Raw genomic sequence first — 21,803 nt, 5'->3', positions numbered from 1 at the left:
ATGGCTGACCATTTGAAACAGGACAGCAAGCAGGAGAAACGACCTTGGCAGCTGTTGAAAAGTAAGCAATCACGAAAGGACACCCCTATGAGCAGTATGCTGGCTAGATCTTTATTTTAAACAGCCCATACAACCAAAAAGTAAGAGCAATTATGCATGTGCATGTGTGGGACTGATAACAGTTACAGTACCCAGTATCATCCAAAGTTTGCCAATAAATTAAGGAGTGAAAACCCAAATACAGTGCATACCTAAAGATCATCAGCACGTAGGTGAGAGAAACACAGCCTAAAGAAAAGTATTTGCATATCCTCTAGCTGTTTTAACGTGGCCCTTTAAAAGCTAACCAAACCCAATCTTGCTCTGTGCAGGTTATCTTACAAACGCTGGGCTAAAGGGCAGCTTTGCCCCAGGGACAAGGGGCAGGAAGGCTGGTTACACCCTGAGCATCAGCCTTTGCCTTCCCCTGCACCCCAGGACGGTATAGCAGATGCTCCTGGATCACTGACACAGCTCCTGCCCCACTCTGCATGGGTTGTGTCTCCCCATGGAAGGCTGCCCCTGCTACCAGTCCCCTGCACTGGGTTTTGATCATAAGGGGTACCTTATCTGCACACAAGCTGCCCAGCATGCAGTGTGAGTACCAGGCCAACCTGATTCTTGTTACTGCTTTATCATTGGTTTCATCTGGACAGTAAACATCCATCTATCAATAAATAAAATCATTGGTTTAGCACACATAGAAATTAAGCCTCCCACTGGTAACTGTTTAAGAAGTTCCTCATGTTACCCTCTACACAAGAATATGACTTTCTTCTCCCTCAAGCTCAGTAAGGTTTCAAGTAATAAGTTTAAGTACTGCTTGAGTAAGACATGGGCTTGGTTTGGAACCCAAAAGCAGCAGAAGGGGGGACTGAGCAGTACTTGCTGCTGATTTCCTCTCCAGGTGACTGAAACAGTCCTTTTACAAAGCCTATCAACCTAATCCAGCTAAAACATAAAGCAAAAATGGGACTCGAGTCAGAACCAAGGCTTGTGTGTGTCAAGATTCACAACCACAGTTGCTCCTATCCACAGCCAATTGCTCTAACAAAACTCATGTAAAGAAAGCTTGGACTTCCTCTTCCTACTGGCCAGGCCAGAATGGTCTGAAATAACCCATATCTTCTTCCAACCAAGTATTCATAAGGCACTAAAATAAAGCAGTGACCAAACCCTCACCCAAAAAAAAAACCCCAAAACAACCCCCAAAAATCCACATAAAGTGACCCACAATGAATAAAACCTGAAATCAAAACCTGGCTATATGAAATAGCAGCAATTTCTTCAGTAGTCTGCAAAGCCAGAACACAGATACTCGTGGGGCAACCCCCAATGCACTGTTAGCCAGCTACAAAGTACCTAAACCCTACATCCACTTAAGCTTTACAATCAAAACGGATCTGATAGGCACAAGTAAAAAGCGTTCTATTCACACCTCAACGCTTCGTTTTGAAACTGAAGCCCCTGCCAGAGAGTTTTCACTGCTCTGCTGACATGACAGCACAGTACAACCCACGTGGCACAGCACCAAACAGCAGCTGGAAGGTTACGGTACCACTGCTGAGGTGTCCCACCAGTTACCAACCGGGGGCAAACGGTTTTAAACATCATGATCAATGTGACAACGTGTTCAGCTTTGGCACCTCTTTCTGCACCCTCCCTGCTGTTTTCAGAAGTCATGTTACATCGAGCTATAGCACACAGCTGGTGTGACTCCAGCATCTTCATCCTTTCCAACTGTTCTTCTTATGCTCGGAAATAGGTGAATCCACCCATGTCACATCAGATACAAAGGCTAGCACTTGGAAGAGCTCTTCAAAACAATCACTTTGAGTTTGGAAAATCCATTTGAAAACATACAAAGAAATACTAAACATAAATTCATAAAGCAGGAATTCATACCTTTAAACATCAACAAGAATGAGCTTATTTGGAGAGCAATAAAGCTTTTTTTGTTTTTAAAGGATATACTGACTAGCTATAGGTAAATTCATCTTTCCCTGATTGCTTGGTTAGACCATCCAGGCTCAGTGCCTTGCAGCCTTGCAGATTTTGTCATACACTTCTGGAAAGGCATCCTTGCAATTCATCTGCTCCCGCAGCTTGTGGTATAAGGACCCATCAAACATATCCCAGAACTCCTCACGGGTCATGTAGCAATCTGCATACAGCATCTGGAAACTGGAGAGGAGGGAAAAATAAACCAGGGGACAATATTAATTGTGCCATAAGATATATCAAGGATAAAGAAAATTGTCAGGGCAGCAAATATTCAACCAAGAAACCCAATTCAAAATACTTTTAAAAGGCAGGCAAATATAATTGCTCACATGGACTATGCTGCAACACTCAGCCAATTGTGTTTTGTGGATTTAACATTACCATGATCTCTTTTCCTTACGGAAATAACACGTAATGGTGAAAACAGCAGAATACTGCTAGAGTCGTTTTAGTGAAGGGGAAGATGGGAAAAGCAAGCAGTTAAAATAACTGTTGCCTTTAAAATACGGTTCAGAACCCTTCTTTGGCCATCAATGTACCAATGCTTTAGTTAGTTTTGTTACTGCAAAAAGAAGGACTAATAAATGTGTGTAAAACAGTGGTTCACGTTAGAGATTTTGACCACGTGCAGCCAAATCTTCTGACAACTTGTATGCTAACAGCTTGTGTTCACAGAACCACAAGTCTGGAGAGAACCAGAAGTTCCCTCAAATGAAGAGTTTGAAACGCTCACGTAACCTAAATTATCCCTGGCAAATACTTTTCTAACTGCTTTTGAAAGCCTGTTTGCCTTTTCTTCCATTCAAACCCTTTCAATTCCAGCTTCAGAAAAAGGAATTGCTTTTTCTGCACGCTTTCTTATGATCCATGGAGGTGCAATCATGGCATCTTGTATTAGTCTGTGTTACAAAAGGCATTCAAGGCAGATGTAGCAATGCATTCTTTGACTCTCTAGCTTCTCTGAACTGCACACTGAGAATATACCAGGCTGAGGAGATAAAGTTATAGTGTAAATGAAGAAGAGTGTAACAAAGGTCCATTTACAGAACTAAATGAAACCCTTATTTAGCTGTGGACAACTCCCCACTTTCATCCTGTGCTCTCCAAAATGCAGCAGTAAAACAGGAACTCTTACATGAAAGCTCTCTTGTTGTGTGTGATTATGAAACTGTGAGATTAAGCATTTATCCCTTATTCATTTCCCAGGGACAGGTAGAGATGAGACAAAACTTTGTTAGTAAAGAGCTTTAAATTAAAAGCTTGATTTCCAGTTAATTAAAAAAAAAAAAAACACCTTAAAATTAGCTTTTGGTTGCTTTGTTCTCTGGCAGATCACTTAGAGCAGCTAAAAGTCATTCACACTCTTCAAATCATCTCGAAGCAGACTCACCACTGGTACTGAGCCACATGGGATACAATCACTGTTAGACTGAGAAGCAGGTCAAAATAGAAATGGGGATAAATCGTACTGATGGTGTAAAAATACCATGTAGTTGTTTTTTGTTCCTGAGAAACAAGCCTGGAACTGCTTCTCCACTGACACTACTACAGCAAATGAGGGTGGCAGGAGTCTGTGACAGATGGTGGGCACGTATCTCACGCCTACTGTGGCCCTGTGTAATAGCAATCAGGGCAAGGAAAAGGAAGCTATGGAAGTACAAGTTGTGAGGGAGGAAAGGCTCCCACCGCTGCACAAGGACGAGTCAAGGCTGGCCTCCCTCTGCAAGGACATGCCAGCACAAGGACGGGGCAGAGCTGCAGCATGACGCTGCAGGGAGCGCAACAGTCCCAAGGGCAGGGAGGCAGGGAAGCTGTCCAAACCTTGACAGCCCCTGGCATTCCTGAAGGGACTGCAGCCAAAACAGCCCTTGCTCTGCCCCTGCTCTGAACCAGCTGAAAGACATCAGCCTCCATACACGCAGCCCAGTGGCTGCCTCCCTGAGGGCAGGGCTAAGAGCCGTGCTGAGAGCTGCTTATGGGCAGCAACTGCTTTTTGTACAGTCAGCACAAACCTGCCAAGGCCTTTCTGCACCTCAGTGGGTGCTTGGATGAGTTTTGTTGCAGCAAGAGACTCCACTCCCAGAGCAGCCTGGTGCTGAAAGGTGACCTGAAGCCACCCAGCTCCCAAATACACCTCAAGAACTCCAGCCAGTGGTTTGGTTTCACAAGAAAGTCATAAAAGTGAATCATATTTCCAAATCATAACATAAAAATTACTAATTAAAATCAGTTCTCTGGTGGTTAAATTATTGCAATATTTTAGTGCTGTGGGATTAAATAACTGTTTAAACCACAAGGGTGTAAATTCTGTGCCATTATTACTATTCTAAGGAGTGGGATCCTTACCCATGCACACTTCTTACAAACTTTTCCATTTGCCTCATCGAAGCCCTGGCTTCAAATTGTTTCCTTTTGGGTTCTCCATAAGCTCCTATATCCACGTAGAGTTCCGCTTCATCGCCTTTTGGATGGACCATACCAGGATTATTGGGCAGTATGAAAGGACATAGCCAAAGAGGGTACACCTGCAGAGGCAAGAAAACACTTTTTCACTTATCTTTAACAACCCTTTAAGCTATCTCCTAATAAAGGTGACAAATGAGGAGTTGAGGACTTCCTCCCAGTTTGGGATTGAAACATGCATAGCTTGTCTTCTCCAATTGTCTTGCTGTGGTTCTTAGCTGCACTTGCGAATGATCATAACAGAATTAGATTGAGCTGCTCAGAATATGCACTGTGTCCTCCTAGAATTACATCTCCTCCCCCTCAGGTATTTGAAATGAAACAAAATCACACCATCCCTCATCCCAAAGCAACAACTGAATACACACTCTGAGTAAAGAGAATGAAGAGTTTTCTCTCCCAGGCCGGTCTGAAATTGAAATTCCCAGGTTTGTACTTCTTACACTAACTGAATTCAGCAATAGAAGCAAGAAAGGGAAATCAGTTCCTGCAGGTGGGGTTTAGTGAGACCACCAGCCATCACAGAAAGGTTTGGGTTGGCAAGGAACTTACGAACATCCAGTTCCAACCCCCTGCCTCAGGCTAGGCCCTGTCACCCAAGGCTCAAAGTTCAAGTTTCACTAAGTGATAAAATCTTTCTGAAGTGCTGGCCTTCTACTAAAGTTTGAACCTCATTTGTTCATTTCTTCTGCAGCCTTGCACAAAGGCAAAGCACAGCACTCCCTGGGATACAATCATGACCTTCTACACAAGCCCCCTGTTGTGCCTTATGATCAACAGTCCCAGCTCTTATCACAAACAGTCTGGGATTTGCTGCATTTTAAACCCACGTGTTCTTACATTAAGGTCATCGTGGAAGGTCTGGATAGATCTTTCAAGGCTCTTCATTGGCACCAGCATGTCCTGTACAACGTGGTGTTGCTCGTACAGCTTTCGAATAGCTTCTCCTTGGGTGAGTTTCAACAAGGAGATTTTGGGAGGAACCATCCAGCCAAACACGTAACGGAAAACAGGGTTATTGCCAAAGGGGATGATGTCCTTGAAAGAGGAAAGGAAAGAAGTTTTACTGAAGAATGTGCAAGTGAACCAAAAGACAATGCTTCAGAATTCTCACAGCAGTATTAAACCAGACTTTCAACAAACTTAACTGATGGTACTTTTGCTAAACTACTGTAATATAAACATGAACAAATAAGAGAGGCCTGGACTGAGCTTAGCTACACAGCCCTGGCCAAAGCCCCCTCTAGTTACAATGATTGATTTTCAGTCATATAAATCACAACTTACTCAGCCCCAAATCTCTTCAGAGAATGAAGTTCAGAGAACAGTAAGTGATTATCTTAAAACATCTAAGGAAAGAGTGCATAAGAAGCTAAACTTACAGAACTCTTGCAAGAATAAACATACACAAGGTAAGTTCTTTAAAAGAATTTTAAAGCTATAAAATGTTAAGTAGTTCCTGCACAGGCAACTGCTGCTTTACCTTTTCCAGGAGCTGGAAAGATCCAGTATCTCACTCCAGAGATTCAAAAGGTAGCAATGGAACTCTTTCAAAATGCCACACAAAGTTTTGTGTAAATGCACATCTCAATAAAGTAATGACCAGTCAAAGTAATGACCTTACTGCATAATTACTATTCATAGTTTAGACAGGGAAAATTTTCAGCCCTGATTTCACAGTCATGTTTTTGCCACCATGTGTCTTTGAAAGTCACTGTCCTGGGTTCAGCAGTAGCAGTCATTTTTTTCTCCTTCTTAGTAGCTGGTGCAGTGCTATGGTTTTGACTTTCAGCCTGGGAACAGCACTGATAACACCGATGTTTTTAGTTGCTGCTTAGTAATGTTCAGTCTGACCAAGGACTTTCTGAGTCTCATGCTCTGCCAGGGAGGAGGGGAAGCCGGGAGGAAGCAGAGACAGGACACCTGACCCAAGCTAGCCAAAGAGGTATTCCATACCACAGCACGTCATGCCCAGGATGTAGAACTGGGGGCAGTTACCCGGAAGGGCTAGATCACTGCTCAGTCAGGCTGGGTATCAGTTGGCGGGTGGTGAGCAGTTGTATTCTCTTCCCTTGTTATTTCCCTTATCATTATTATTATTGGTGGCAGCAGCAGTGATTTGTGTTATACCTTAGTTACTGGGCTGCTCTTATCTCAACCCGTGGGAGTTACATTCTTTCGATTCTCTTCCCCATCCCTTTGGGAGCGGGGAGGGAAGGGGGGGAAGTGAGAGAGAGACTGCACGGTTCTGATTTACGGCTGGGCTTAAACCACGACAATCACTTTGTAGGTATAAACGCTTCATGCCAAGACATGTACTTTATGTCTAAATTCAGAAAAGCACTAAACAGAAATCAGGAGGTTATGATCTAACACCACATTTGTTTTGCCCAAATGTAGGACTTTTAAATTTGCCATAAACTTCATGGCTTTTAATGCCATGAAAAGCAGAAGCATTGCCAAGGAGAAGGCACACTGTAACCACACTGGGAAAGAGCACAGTACCTTCCTGCAGATGTTATTTTAAGTCTGGAACTGGTCTTACCTGCAGCTCCCAGAAGATACTGCGTGTATGTCTATGGTAATAATGTCTTGCGGGAATGTATTCTGTTCCAGTCCTATCATCTTTCAAATACTTCTCCACATGCTTAAAGAACCACGGCTTGTAGTAGTTGCCAATTCTGTTTATCTGCAAGAAAATACGCATTCCTGAGCAAACACCAACACAGAAAACAGTAACACCTTACCAGACAACATTAAGTACCTCCCCAAGTGCCTTTACTGTGAAGAATCAAAGCTACACCCTCTGTGACAGTGTGAACGAGACTGTCACCAAAGATCCAGGCAGCCTTCAGTTCTCCACGTGCATGGCTGCTGCTTTCTTTTCTTGCCACTAAGGTTTAATTCAGATAAGGGTTGCTAAGGCTTGGCTGTTACCAGTTAATTAAGAGACCATGAATGAGACAGCACTGGATTCATAAAATATCCATCTCTCAACTCATTGCTAACTGAAAGTCTAATATGGCAAAGGAGAAAGATCCAGGTGGAGGACTGCAGTGAGCAGCTGGCATGTCCCTCCTGTAAACGTCCCTGATGTGTTTTACCAACATGAGCTGTATTAAAAGCTTGCTGAGGAAAGAATTACCCTGAATAACTGCACTTTAAAGCAGCCTTGTTCTGCATATGAGAGAAGACACTTGTCTTCCTCCTTAGGTACTGCAATGAAAAGGCTGCAGATTAAATTATTAGCTGGAATAATGAAATGAGTGGATCATTTGTTCTCAGATGAAGAGATTTAGAGTAAAGACTGCTGTAGCAGCACAAAGCTATAGTTTAAAATATTATGATGGATGGATCTAACTTTAAGTCCCATGCTAAGAGATTGTTCCAATCTCATAATGATTCTGGTTTTACACTGGCATATAGTACAGCTTCAGTTAAAGTCTGGGGGTATTTTTTCTCTATAACTTCCCCTTACTTACCTTGCTTGGCTCAGCTTCATCAGTAAGGACTCCTGTCATGATGACTGCTTCTTCCAAAGAATACACAAGTCCTTCCACAAAACTATTCTCCTTTTTCTTAGACTCTTCAGTAAACTTCTCACAGATGTTCTGCAGTCCTCTCACAGGCTTATAATGGATTTTAACATATTTCTTGGCAGGAATCATTTTTATTTCTGCTGCAACCAGGAAACCCAGAGTACCACAAGACCAAGGCACTGCATAAAATAGGTCTGAATTTTCAGTCTGCAAAAAGTATGTCATACTCAATCATATATCCACACTGAAAACTGTCAACGACATTGTAAATGATAGCAAAAGAACAGTTTGTCTTACTGGTGAACATCTCACAAGGCTTCCATCAGCAAGAACAAGTTCATAGGCCACACAGGTGTGTTGAAAAAGTCCATAGATGTGGGATGAAGACTCAATGCCAGTTCCCATGATCAGGCCACCTTATCAAGAGAGCACGTAACAAATCAAATGAAACACATTGAGAAATGAAGGTGATTTATGAGAACAAAACCCCAACTTTTAAGCTCTGGGCATGCTTTGAAGACTATTTAAAAACTAAATAAATACAAAGGGAGCGCTTACAACATAAATACCACAACAGAACATCAGGTTCAACAGAGTACTTCTGGAACCTTTAAAATAATGCAACGTTACTGCATAAAAAGCAGTGACATTTGCGTTATCAGCAAAATCAGTGAGTCTCCTGTCATCAAAACAACCCTTACCTACTGTAAGATCATCAAGCTCTGGTACCACAGGAATAGTCCAGCCCATGGGATTCAGGTATGCAGTCAACTGGCCCATGGTCACCAAAGGTTCCACACGAACAACCTAAAGAGCAAAAAAAAAAACCCAACCCAATTGCCCCCACCAATCATGAATTAAGTGTTCAGCATTAAGGATGACAAAACACAGCCAACTAGATTGTGCTTCCATCTGTTATCAGAATTCAGAGACTTACTTTCCTAAGAGCACTACTAAAAATAGTTGAAACTGTTTAGTGATTCCTCCTCTGCCTCAACATCTTGTTGCTCAGTCCCCCAAACCACAAATCAATCTGGTCTTTTAGACTTCAGCACAGAAAAGCTAAACAATTCCATATGCTGGGTTTTTTTGATAGAATGATCTGAGCACACCCTGTAAAGCCTGGTGGATCTACTGCTATAAAAATCCTTTGTTCTTTACGGTGTCCCTGCCCATGGCAGGGGGGTTGGAATTAGATGATCTTAAGCTTCTTTCCAACCCTAACTATTCTATGATTCTATGAATTGAATCTCTCCAGCTACAAATGTAGTTAAAAAAAGCTGTAAACTTCATTATTACAAAAGCTCTGTGATGAATTTGTTACCTGTCTTTCACTGTCCACTTCCAGAACATCCATTAAGTTGATCATGATGTTCTTATGAGTCTTCTTATACTTCCCAACACGAAGTGATACAGTCAACCAGCCAGGCCGGCCAGTGCACATGTATCTTTTGCTGCCTTCATCTTTCCATTCCCGAACCTGCAAGAGGTAACAACTGAGGTGATGCTCTAAGGCATACATGTGCCATCAATAACGGGTACCAGAAACATTTTCCCTCTCTGTGGAACACTGCTACTCCTCTACGTGCATGTTACCTGCAAGTAACAAAGCCTGGATGTCTCTGTGTTGAGAAGGGATGCTTTGGAAGTCTCTCTGCAGACCTCTGAACCTCTAAATAAAATACCACCATAGGAGTTAAGTTATGGAGAGAAAGTATTTCTCTACATATATATACCCATACACATACTCTATAGCTTTAGGGGTTTGGAGAGGGGCTTCAGAAAACTTAGCAGAGAACTAACAATGAGTTTTAAAACAGGAAACCCTACCCTCTGGGGGAGGTATTATCACTGCCATAAATAATCTAATCTTAGTTCTGTGAAGCTTAATGAAACAATTCCTCCTCCTAAACACACCCAAAAATGGTCTGAGCCTGCAAATGAACAGGCAAAGGGAGAAAAGCTGAGAAGGGAAATGTGTAAACCACACATTTGATCCATGAATTCTGCAAACCCACAGTGGTTAACATCTGGAGAACAACCATCAAGTGTAGCATTCTCTTCAAAGCCCAACTGCTGCTACAGCTGGTGACTGAAAACCCAGCCCCAAACTCTTCAAGAGTAACTCCGTGCATGTTAATATCGATCCGTGTCTGCAACGAACATGAGAGTCAAGGGGGAAAACAGCAGCAGACGTGACAGAAATACTAGAGAGCACGGAAGCACTAGAGACATGTGCATTTATGGGTGGAAGGAGTTCTATTTCCCCTTCAATCACCTCCTGGAACTAACCACACCGAGGAGCAGGATGAAGTGGCATTAAAACACAGCATTAAGCCGGCATTCCGAGAGTGACATTTCCATGTTACACACGCGCACACACAGGTACATGCCTAACCCATGTGAGCACACAGGGACACTACAGCACGTCTCTGAGGGTGCCAGCGGCAGCAGCCGGACGGACACATCTGGACTTGCCAGATGTTGACGCCGCAACTTCACGAGGAGTTTCAGACAGAGGAAAACCCATAACGGAGGGGCAGAAACACCCCTGGCTGGCTTTTATTCGTCTGCTCCCCCCCCCCCCCCCCCCCCCTCTTCCCTCCGGCTGCCGCAACCGAATTCACGGCCGCGTTTAGGAGGGGAAACGGGAAGGGGAGGGCTGCTCGCCGTGGGGCCCCGGCCAGCGCCGGTGAGGAGCGGGCTGGGGATGGAGGGGAAGCTGTGCCCTGTCAGAGCCGGGGGGTCCTCACCTGCGCCTGGATGTGGCGGACTCGCTGTGCGTGCAGCCTCGGGGCGCTGTGGAGGCGCCAGACGGCCCATGCGCGCAGCTGGTAGTAGACGTCGAAGAGGATGGAGAGCGGCAGGAGGAAGAGGCAGACGAAGACCCAGCGGTGGTGCACCAGCACGGCCTCCAGCCCGCGGTGCCTCACCCACAGCAGCAGCAGGAGCAGCCCGGCTCCCAGCGACCACACCGCCGACATGGCGGCCGCCGCTCTGCACGAGCTCCCTCACGGCCGCCGGGACCCCGCCATACCGCGCCCGCCGCTCGCGCCCTCGCCGCCCGGCCACGCCCCTCTCCCCCGCGCGCCCGCGCCCCATTGGCCGCCGCAGGCCTCCTCCGTGAGGAGAGGGGAGGGCAGCGACCAATGAGAGAGCTCCGGGGAGATCGGACCAGGCGCTGAGGGCGCCGATTGGCTGAGAGCGGCGGGCCCCGCTCTGCCCTCACAGGATCGCAGCGGCCGCCGGCCCCCGGCCCCCGGCCCCGCTGTGGGGGATCCCCCCCCGCCATGGGGCAGCGGGGCCGTGGGGGATCCTCCCCGCCATGGGGCAGCGGGGCCGGGGGTGGGGGGGGGGACGGGACCCGGACAGGGCTGGGAGCCCCGGTCTGAGGCCTGAGGCAGGGGCAGAGCTGGGGATGGGTCGTGAGGTGGGGGACAGGGGCTCGGGGGTTGTGGGGAAGGGGATAGGGGCTGAGGCAGCGGGGACCTCCTCCCCCCCCGGTCAGGGCTGCGGGGGTCTGGGTCTGGGACAGGCCCTTGGCAGCTCGGTGGCGGAGGTGCTGCCGTGGTCAGTGTACCTCGGGAAGGGGCTCACCCGGGTGCCTTTGGGTTGGGGGACGGGAGGGAAACGCCTCCTGCACGGCTCTCGTGCTCCTTTGTGGTGGTTTAGGTGTCAGTGCACCTGGCAGGGCAGGAATCCCCCACAGCAAGACGTCCGCTTCCTGGAAGGAAGAAGGAGATACCCCCCTCCAAAACACTGCTTGCTGCCCAAACCCGTGGCAGAACAATCCTCTCCCCGACGGAACAGGGAGGATGTATAAAGTCTGTAAGGGAGATAAGACCTTTTTATAAGCTAAACCCCATTACATCCCTCAATAGGTGTGCTGTTTGAGAGGGCAGTGGCAGACGCGCCCCAACAGCAGCGACCACCCCAGGAGACGCAGCACAGACCCAAGAGATCCAGAGGGACCTTGCCACAGCACTGCTGGCTTTGTGCCATGGAGGTGTTTGGTGAGGACACTACCACGGTGACACAGCACACCAACACGTCAGGGGGCTCCTCCTCTTTGCCAGCAGGACGGATACTCACTGTTACCTTCAGCTGCCATGGGAGATACTCGGGAGCACTGAACTGGTGGGGAGGGACGCCAGCATTGAGGCTCAGAGCTGTGCTGTGGCAGGCAGCCCCACACCTTACAGCCTCCTTGAGACAACTCAGAGGCTTTGTTTTGTCCCACTGCTCTTACTGAAAGACTGCTCCGAACCTTCACAGCTCTGATATTTGGAAATGGTCTCCCAATTCCAGCTTTAATTTATTCCCAGCCAAATTACATTCATTGCGCGTCTGCCTACTGTGCCCACTGGCTCTTTTCCTGCTTTCATGCAAGCTGATGTTACCTGCTTTAATTTACCAATTCATCTGCTGACTGAAATTATGCATGGAAAAGAAGTTTCCTGTGCCCCAAGAGAGGTTATTTTAACCTTTCCAAAGGGGCTAAATAGTTCTTCTTGGCCTGAATGTGATCAAGTGCAGGGCTTACTGGATAACAGCATCATTTATTCATAAGGGGATATTTATACCTGCAGTGTAAACAGCATTTTGAATTTGTTTTTATGAAGACCTGTTAAAAGTCTTTACAACGTTTTCCGTGTCCTGCTCTTCTTTTTGTAAAGCCCTAGGCAGCAAGTAGGTGAGCTCAGAGACCACGATGTGAAACTGTGCTTTGAAACGGAGGAGCAAGTGAATCACCGTTAAGACGATGGTGAAATTGCCTGTGTACCTAGCAATGCCAGTCATAGGAAATACAGGAGTCAGGAAGGGATGAGGGAAGGGGAGACACATGTTTTAAAGGCTCTCAGCTTTAGTTATTTTAGGTGTGAGCAAAACATCCTCCAACAGTCTATGTGGGCTTAGAAAACAGCATGTGTAAATCCGGTTGGAAAATCTCAGATTCCCTCGGTACCTTTGCAAGGCTAAAATCCCCTCTCTCTTCAGTGAAATTATCATTTTAAGTGTGTTTAAGCTGTTGGTGCTTCTCAAAAAAGCAGCTCCCTTCCTCTTCTCCCTCTCCTGCCATCCCACCCACCCACTTGTGCTGTTCTGGGCACGCTGTGCAGCACAAGTGCTGCTGCTGTCACTCAGTGGAACAGGTTGGGAGCTGATCTGACTGAAGAACTGAACTGGGGTTTAGAGCAATGCTTGTTCCTGCCTGGATCAGCTCTCTGGTGGGACACATGTAGGTGCATGGAGCGGAGCAGGGGTCTCTCACTGACAGCCAGAGCTGCTCATCTCCTCATGAGATGCCAGTACTGTGCAGGACTCCATTCATTACCACTCAGGACTTTGGAATAAAGGCTTTTAGACAAGGAAAGAATGAAAAGATGCAGCTGTTTGCCTAAGGAGACAGCTAAAGGGGTGATGATAATAACATACAGAGCATTTGAGATGCAGACAAAAGTTGGCTACAGACTTCTGTCTCCGTAAGAGACAGTGGAAGCAAAGTCAGGCGTTGAGAAGCATTAGAAAGCCCTTTTATTTACTTAGGCTCTCACAGCCTGGGCACTGGCTGCCACAGAGCTGCTAAGTGGTACCAGGCTCTCACAAGCACGGGCCTTTTAATAGTAGTAGTTATGAAAACTAATAAGGAACTTGGGAAGGCTGCAAGCCGCCTTAGTTCGATAAGGAAGCCAACACACGGTTACTAAGGGTTAGGACTACATTTCCCTAATCACCTACCTGCGTGGTTGTTTGGCACAGAGGTGGTGCTGTCGGAAAAGGGATGTGGTTTCAGAGGGTTGGAGGAAGGTGGTGATCAAACTGATGGGTGAGAAGCTCCCTCTACTGAGGAAACCGAAGTATAATCGGTCGCCTCGAAGGAAAAGCCTGTTGGGGGATGTAGGATGGAGTGGGGCTTCAGTGGGACACCGGCGGATTGAGGCGTGTTGTTCTGGATATGGGCTGAATGAATCTAAAGAGCTTTTGTGCATCTAGTGATTGAAGACAAATGTCAGACTTCAGGTTAAGGGCTTCAAGGGAAAAATACAGGGGGATGTTATCAGCTGTTTCACAGACCGACGATATCAGAACCAGAATATTCCAGAGGGATGATGCACACTTATCTGTTTCCTCTGAAAGGAAAAAGTTGCTTTGTGGCACAGCAAGATTCAAAGCCAGCCTGGTCTGGGAAGTGCTCTGTGCCCTCCAAAGCAGGGCTGTACCAGGAGAAGCCCAAACCCCACCTAACACCAGGTAACCATATGCAGGGATAGGGGATTTGAAGGCAGCAGAACACTGCTAAATCCTTTAGATACTGTGAACTTAGAAGGAAAATAGCTGGTGTAATGATCCTACTTGTCTGAAGAGCAGGGTCTTTGGCAATGGAGTGGTTCTGTGTGGCCTTTTTCCACCTGGATGCACATTTGCAAGGCCCAGGAGGTTTCAAAAGACAGCAGAGACATTTCTACTGATGTTTGATTCATCAAACCTGCTTTCTGCACCTTATAAAACATTCTCTTTGGAGAGTGTATGGGAAGAATGTGGTTCCTCTTATGTTGTTCAATTGCCTGGCTTCCAGATGGTGTTTTCTGAAAGGTATTTTATCAGTAGAATATCCATTATCTGGGATCCACTTTTTGAGTTTCACAAATATTTCATGTGAGGGAGTAGAAATACGTGATGGCTTGAGGAGGAGGAAGGCAGAGGGTTTAGTGCAGCAGCAGGAGCTACGCTGGCTGTTGAAAAATGCATCCAAAAGGGACAGCAGGATTACAGTTCCTTTAGAAACTGCCAGGTATCTCTCAGGGAAAGTGAACCACTGTCTGAAGGCTTAGACAAGGCTTTTAGGATGATTAAGCTATTTTAGGTGTAGGTGGATCTAATCTAAAGTGGAAGGACTTGTTCAACTTCAGTGATGGGTCAGGGTCTCCATACCTAATCCTCAGGGTGGCTTTGCTTTTTCTTCCTTCCCTTCCCCTTGTCCTCTCAGGGCTGCAGTAGCCCAGTTTGCACTGGGAAAGGCTTCACCAAAGGAGGAGTAACCCTGGTGCTGCAAGGTGGGACAAAGAACCAAGGGTGCTTGGGCTCTACCCTGTGTGCTTGCATATTGGCCATGTTGTGTGGCCCCACTCCTCCTGCAATGAGTTACTGCATGCGGCTGGTGGGACCTCAGTACAGCAACATGGGAGGAAGCAGGTGTAGGGCATGAAGTGAAATGTGGAATATTAGTGATGGCAGAATGGGGCCCATCCTTTGGTGGCCATGCACTGCTTTAGGAGGCAAGGTCAGATTCTGGTCAGCACGTTCACAGAGCCACCAAAACCCCCCATGCTGCAGAACGTGCCAGAGCTTTCATGTATTCCCTGTGCCGTGTATTAAATCCAGCTTTACAACTGCCTGTGAAAGGACACACTGTCTGGGGTTTATAAAAAGAATCACTTGTCAAAACAGAGAGCCAGGCTGGGAAAGGAATTCAGCCCTTCCCTTATTGTCACTGGGGCCAGTGTCCTCAGCAGCAAAAATGAACCGGCTGTGGCAAGGTAGTGGGCGCGATGAGCTGGTTACTGAGGGACCTGGGGTTCCAGCAGTGAAACTACAAACTGAAGAAGGCTGCACTCTTCATGGGTGAGCAGTGGAGGAGGGCAATGGAGGAGCAATGGAGGTTGCTCATGGGCAACCATCACTTGGCTTCATGGCTCTGCAGGGCATGAGGCTTCCTGAAGATGCAGTTCGGGAAGCAGCAGTGGTCCTGTCTCCTTCCATCAGTGGGATCCTGGGGACACCAACGTTGGTGGGCATCAGAAAAGGGCTGCAATCACTGGAAGGCAATGAACACATTATTTTGGACTCATGGTCTAATGGACACATGTACCAGTGGCCTCCAAGGTGCTCAGGGTGAACTCTGCTTTGAAGACAGCTGTGAAGTGACTCCAGGGTACCCTCTCCCATCATTTGCCTCTGGCCTCCTCTTGCCTGGAGTGGCAGATGCTGTGGGAACACGCAAAGAGCATTCAGGGCTGATGTGGCGGTGAAGGCTTGCCAATGTCACCGGAGGAGAACACTGGAAGCTGTTTTTCTGTGCAGGCCAAATTTCCCCCCTGTTCTCAGCTCCCAGCAAATCCATGTGTGTGTGTTTGGCCTCCTGGTACCAGATGTACTCACAGGCCCTTTTCCTCCAAATAAAGCCAAGACTTTCACTGCCTTGGCCATTGCCATCCATTCTCCTCCCTGGTGTTGTCACTCTGTCACCTGTCCGCTTTCATTTAGTTCAACGTTTAGAACATTTCACTGGCCCGGCCCCAGATGATGTAAACTGATAAAACTCCAGGCCGTGCTCCAAAACCAGCAGTGTAACTGTAGGATCTAGCCCTTACCTATGCCAAAGAGAAACAGAAAAGCTGCAAGCGCAGTGAAAAAGGGAAAGAACAGCTGAAAACCCCAAAGTTAAATGTTGGTTATGTAAGAACCGTACAGCTCTTACACCCAGCAAATCCTTTTCATAAGCGAAGCGATCGCAGCCAGATAAGTTAGTAATTAAGGGTGACAAAAATACACCATTGTTCCAATCATAAGGAATCACATTGGTCTTATTGGAGGTAAATGGAGGCGTATTTAATATGGTTCAGTGCTGTGCTGATAGGCTTTTTCACTAGGAAACTCAGTATAAAATCAGGTCAAAAGCTGACTGCTGGTATCTGTTAAGCCAATTTACTTCCCTCTGAGCTTCTCGCCTCCTTCTGATGGCAGATGTGCCTTGGTGACAATCCATGTTGGGAAGCGACTCCCACATATATGGAGCTGAGCAGAAGGAAGCCGGGGGCTTTGAGAAGAGGTTCCTGCCCCTTTCTACGGAGAGTGACAAGATGTGCTCCTGCCTGTGGATCATCTCACGGAGATACGGAACAGTCTCAGGCTGAGGACTGAGTAAATAGATTGGTCCTCACCCCTGTAAAGAAGTGATTGGCAAAGGTGTCTGTGAGGGAAGGTGATGAGGGTGTGATTGCTCAGTCTCCTTTGATACAAGAGATTCCTGACAAACTCATTTTGGCAGCCTTGGTTGTAGCAATACCTGGTAAAACAAGACAGCAATTTCAGTACCTCCTGGCACAACAACCCCAAGCTTCTTCATACCTCTAGCACAGAAATGTGGTGGCTGCAAAACTGTGCTGACAGGGAGCAGTGGCCTTTCTGTACCCACACACAGAAATCCTGTGACTCCCAGAATAGATTGGAGAAGGGGTAAACACGCAGATCCCGTCTCACGTTAAAACCTAGGCACGCTTCCTAACACTTTCCATCTCCTTCTGCCCTCCCCATCTTTAATACTTTACAAAATGCTTAAGGAAAGCATCTGGAGATCAGCCAGCAATAAAGCGTTGTCATCCCAGGCTGGTTAATCACCATTATCTCCAGTATCAGCTAAGAGCCTGTAATAAGCTCTGAACTTCTATTTCACTGAGGTGTCCGTTCTCATCCAGACTAATGCAGATTATAGGGGTGGGATGAGCTCTCCCTCATGCTGGAAGTGGCACAGTGAGTCACGGAGGGAGGAGAGTTCCATCTCTCTGCATGGGAAGAGTCACCCGCCAGTGAGAGCTGTCAGTTTTCTAGCACAGGAGTCTTCACACCTCCGGAGAAGTGGAACTACGCTCTTTCAGATGAGTAGCCAGACTAGCTCCTAGCTAAGGGAAGGACAGGGTGTATTTTGGGGAGAAAGATTAACTCTTTGGGTCCTGGGTGACTTCAGCAGGAGGTCAAGCACGGGAATCCTGTGTTCTCCATCAGGGGTGTCAGGTCTCTGTTTCAGGGGTGAGACGCTGACTGTAACTGGATATGGGAGATGGAGACCTGTTTTTCAGTCTGAAGGTAAGTAATTTAGGTGATGTCTTCCATCTGCTTCTTCACATGCATCTTGTTAAGTGTCTGTTACTCACTTTCACATCCTTCCCCTGCTCGCAGACCAGTATGAGGTCTGTTTCTCTGACTCACTGAGGGAACAGATAGGAGCAACCTGCTCTGACACCTCCATAGGAGAAACCATCCCCTGTTTCTTTCAGGAGTAAATGAGGAGAACATGTTGGGAGTGGAGCCTCCAGAGAGCCTGGAACTGCAGAGCTAACCAGAGCGTGAGCTAAATTCACCACTGAGAGAGCTGTGGCATTGCCCTTGGCTTCACTGGAGATGGGTGATATCCTCAGCCTGATGCTTTTCACGCCGTTAAGGAGAAGTCACAGCCCTTTATTTCCCAAACTCACCTCTACCACTGTTTCAGGACTTTGTCTCCAGCTATACCTAGAAACTCAGGTAGGAAGATGCAAATGTTCTGGGTTAAAAGTGAGGCAAGATGTGCAGGCAGAAATAACACCTTTACTAGGTCACCAAACAACATTGCAGGTGAGCTTTGCAGAGAGCACACAAGCATTTGGGCACAGCTGTACAGCCAGAGCAACATCGCTGCTGCTGGAAGGAAGAGAAGGACGTTTGCTGTTTGAAATAGAGACCCCGTGGCATGAACTAAAGAGAGCCAAGCTAAACAACATCTTCTCCTAAGCTGGTCAAGTAACACAGCACCTTTCCCACCACCTGTAACCCTCAGAGACCAGATGCTGCCCCAGATATTCTGACCTGCAAAGGGCTTTTGTGCCTGAAAGTGTGTTTGTTTTTTCCCAGCTATATATCCCTTGGGATAACCAAAGGTGCTCCCTTTCCTCTCAGCCACACCTTGTGTATCTCCTCATTTTTCCAACAGAAGGTTTGCAAGGTTTGCTGGCAGCTTAATACCCATCAGCAACCTCCCAGCACAGCACACTGATGTAACCAAGTGCTTGTGGGCAGCCCGATGCCAAGCCAGACAGTGAGATAATACGGGGGCACTGGGAGAGGAAACCAGCTGGAGCATCTGAGTTGTGGTGTGTTGGACACTTGGGCTTCTTTATGGCTCCACACATGAGCTCCAGATGCGAGCTAGATGGCTGCTGCATCCTTTTCCTAGAAATCATCATTAATGCTGCTTTTAAGCTTCTCTTTTGCATTTCTGTGCTGAAAAAAAGCCCCAAACCAACCCATTATCTACTCCCTGGAGACCACTGTACTAGCTGAGTGCCGCAGAGACATGAAGACTGCACAGGGACTCAGGGATGTCAGGGTAGTTCATCCTATGTGTAACGCTGGGTTCAGTGGAAAGCAAATTTAGCCAGTTTTGTCTTTGGTTATAAGCTTTTTGAACGCCAGCATTTGGAATCATGGATACACAAAGAGCTTCAGCCATAGATATTCAATGCATGGATTGAAGCTGTGTTTCAGCAGCCAGTGCACATCTTGGCTCGCTCGCTCTGCTCAGGTGTGATGGATGCACTCCTGACCAGCATCAAGCTTGACTGGGGAGCCTGCAGGGCTGAAAATCAATGTTCCTTCATGGCGAGCCAAGCGGCAGCTCATGCTCGAGCAGAGCAGCAACATCTGCAGCATGTAAAACATCTGCGCCGGGTGGTGGGGTACACGTGTGGTAGCGCAACGGCTGGGCCTCTTCCCCGAGAGAGGAGCTCACATCTGAGACATGCACAGCACATGGGGCCTCCCTGAGCCTAAAACCTCCAGGAGAGCAAGAGTTGTTCCTACTGAAGACTGAGCGGAGGACCAGGTTTTAACTCCTTCATTCCATGCTCCTTCATAGGCCAGTTCCAAATCCTTTGCAGATTCTGGTGCAAAGATCCTATTAAGCTCTTCCTGCTTCCACTTGCAACACAGAAACTTCCCCTACAAGAAACTCACAGCTTTATCCTGCCCTTTATCTGCATGACAGCCTCAATGGGAGGTGTCACATCAGTCTGAAGCTCCTGTACTAACACAAGTCCTGAATGAAGAGCAGAAGGGGTTTGAAATCACTGCTCCTCCATAAAGCTACCTGTGGATGAGTTCACTCTCTGTGGACTTCTCCATTCCCAGGACTTTCCACCACAGCCATGCTCCTCGGCATGGTGCAGCTTTGCAAACTGCTGTTTAGGACACTTATGCACAAACTTAAGCTTTAAAACAGAGGGTTTGGTTCCAGAGGTTTATTAGATGATGGCTATAGCCAGTGCAGAAACCACTTTGGAAACTGGTATTAAAGAAGTGACTGAGCTGAATGTAGTTTACACACCTCTTGCTCATCTGTTACCATTCAAATACACTAAAAGCCACTGGAGCTAAGTAATAAGATATATTATGCACAGAATGTCCCTCTGGAGTTAGTAAAGGCTCAGGGCAAAACCATAGTACAGGAAGAGTACTTTGTGGTGAGTCTGGCCAAACCAAGCAAACACCACTTGCGGTCATGGGGATGATCCCTTCTCACATCCGAACACGAGGCTTTTCCTGCTGGAGAGCAAGGATGAAGAGTCCCAAACCCCATGCAGCAGAACCACCAATGGCCAGCTGCAGGTTCAACCCCAAATAAGCCCTCCGGTGAGCATTGCATCACTTGAAGATGTAGGACAAATGTTTCCAAAGCCTGGATTTACTGCCTGGATTAGGCAGGAGTGCCTGAGCCAGTATGTCAACTAACACAACTAATTAAGCATTTTAAGGAGATGCAAATGAAGGCACAGATAAACAGCAGGTTTTCCCCTTGCTTTGCACTGCCGGGTGCAGGAACTCCTTCCCATCTGCACATCCCAGATGTGCTGCAGCCCCTTAGCAGGCTGCACACACTTCTGCTCTGCCCAATGGCCTGTGTTAAGGGGAAATCCAAACTGTGCTGGCCCCTTGGGAATGGGTTCTCTATGGATCTAGACAACGTGGGCACCTTCTGCCTGCAGAGATGTGTCCCCTAAAGCCTCATCAGTGGCTCTTAGTGGCTCCATCGTGGTGGCAGCACCCTGCTGAGCGCTTGCTGGCGGCAGTGGGGCATGGGAGGGTGGCCTGGATACCAACATCACCGATGGAGACCTGTGAGCTGTCCCAGTGTGCCGGCACTCCCATCACAGGTATGAGAGCCCTGGGAGGGAGCCTGCCCTCCTCACGGTGCCCTGGTGCACCCAGAGTCACTCTTGGTGCTCTGCTATAAACCACCTCGTTGTGATGGGGCAGAAAGCACATGCACAGACACACACACACACAGAGGTATGGAGAAAGCTGACTTATTCAGCCTGATTATACAGTGAAATACACTATTTAGATGTGATTTGCTGCAGCCGCAAAATGGGGTGAACAGTGAATCAAAAAGCAACTCTTCTCCGTGCCAGCAGCGTTGATCAGGCAGCATCCTTACCTGGGGGAGGCAATTACTGGAACAATCTCTTTGCACGTTCCTCCTTTGTTCCTGTTCTTGCAGGGGCTGTAACTGTCTTTTATATCTTCTGGTTTTCCTTGCTGCAGTTTCACTGTGCATGGGATGTTTCACATGCACTGCACAGATGTTCTGACTTCATTTCCCTGTGCCCTGTGGTTTGTTGCTCCTTGTGCACCAGCAGGAAAGTCCCCAGAGGGGGATAATGCTCTTTGGCCAAGGTGCTGCTAAGCAGAGGTGCTGGCACCACTCAGCATTTACAGCCTTTGGCTTGATGTGAGATATCTGCCATGGGTTTGTGACCACCTGAAGGCCACTGCTCTGGGGAGGACAGAAGGTTGCACATAGTTATGGGTCTGGAGGATCCAATGCGTTGGCATGGAGCCACCTCACTCTCTGCAGCCCTGTGCTAGGATGAGCACACACAGGCTAACACCACCTATAAGTGCTTCAGGAGCCATTTGACAAGCAAATTTCAGTCAAGTATAATA

General features: G+C 47.3%; 1 protein-coding gene across 1 annotated transcript; it reads right to left on the bottom strand.

Annotated features, from left to right (window-relative positions):
• Positions 1–88: 88 nt before the first annotated feature.
• On the bottom strand, positions 89–11,130 carry DHCR24 (24-dehydrocholesterol reductase). Its single transcript, XM_061451199.1, has 9 exons — positions 10,799–11,130; positions 9,370–9,525; positions 8,747–8,852; positions 8,343–8,461; positions 7,989–8,252; positions 7,052–7,195; positions 5,347–5,544; positions 4,390–4,568; positions 89–2,223 (listed from the first exon to the last, which is right to left on the bottom strand). Exons 1-9 carry the CDS (start codon positions 11,027–11,029, stop codon positions 2,070–2,072), a joined length of 1,551 nt encoding a protein of 516 aa, XP_061307183.1. The 5' UTR covers positions 11,030–11,130; the 3' UTR covers positions 89–2,069.
• Between the last annotated feature and the right edge of the window lie 10,673 nt (positions 11,131–21,803).

Source organism: Pezoporus flaviventris, unplaced genomic scaffold, assembly GCF_033815535.1.
Source record: "Pezoporus flaviventris isolate CSIRO_AGI_PZ_B2104156 unplaced genomic scaffold, CSIRO_AGI_Pfla_v1 ptg000013l, whole genome shotgun sequence".
NCBI classification, from domain to species: Eukaryota; Metazoa; Chordata; class Aves; order Psittaciformes; family Psittacidae; genus Pezoporus; species Pezoporus flaviventris.
Note: the sequence above shows the minus strand (reverse complement) of the source record. Positions and strands in the feature narration are given on the sequence as shown.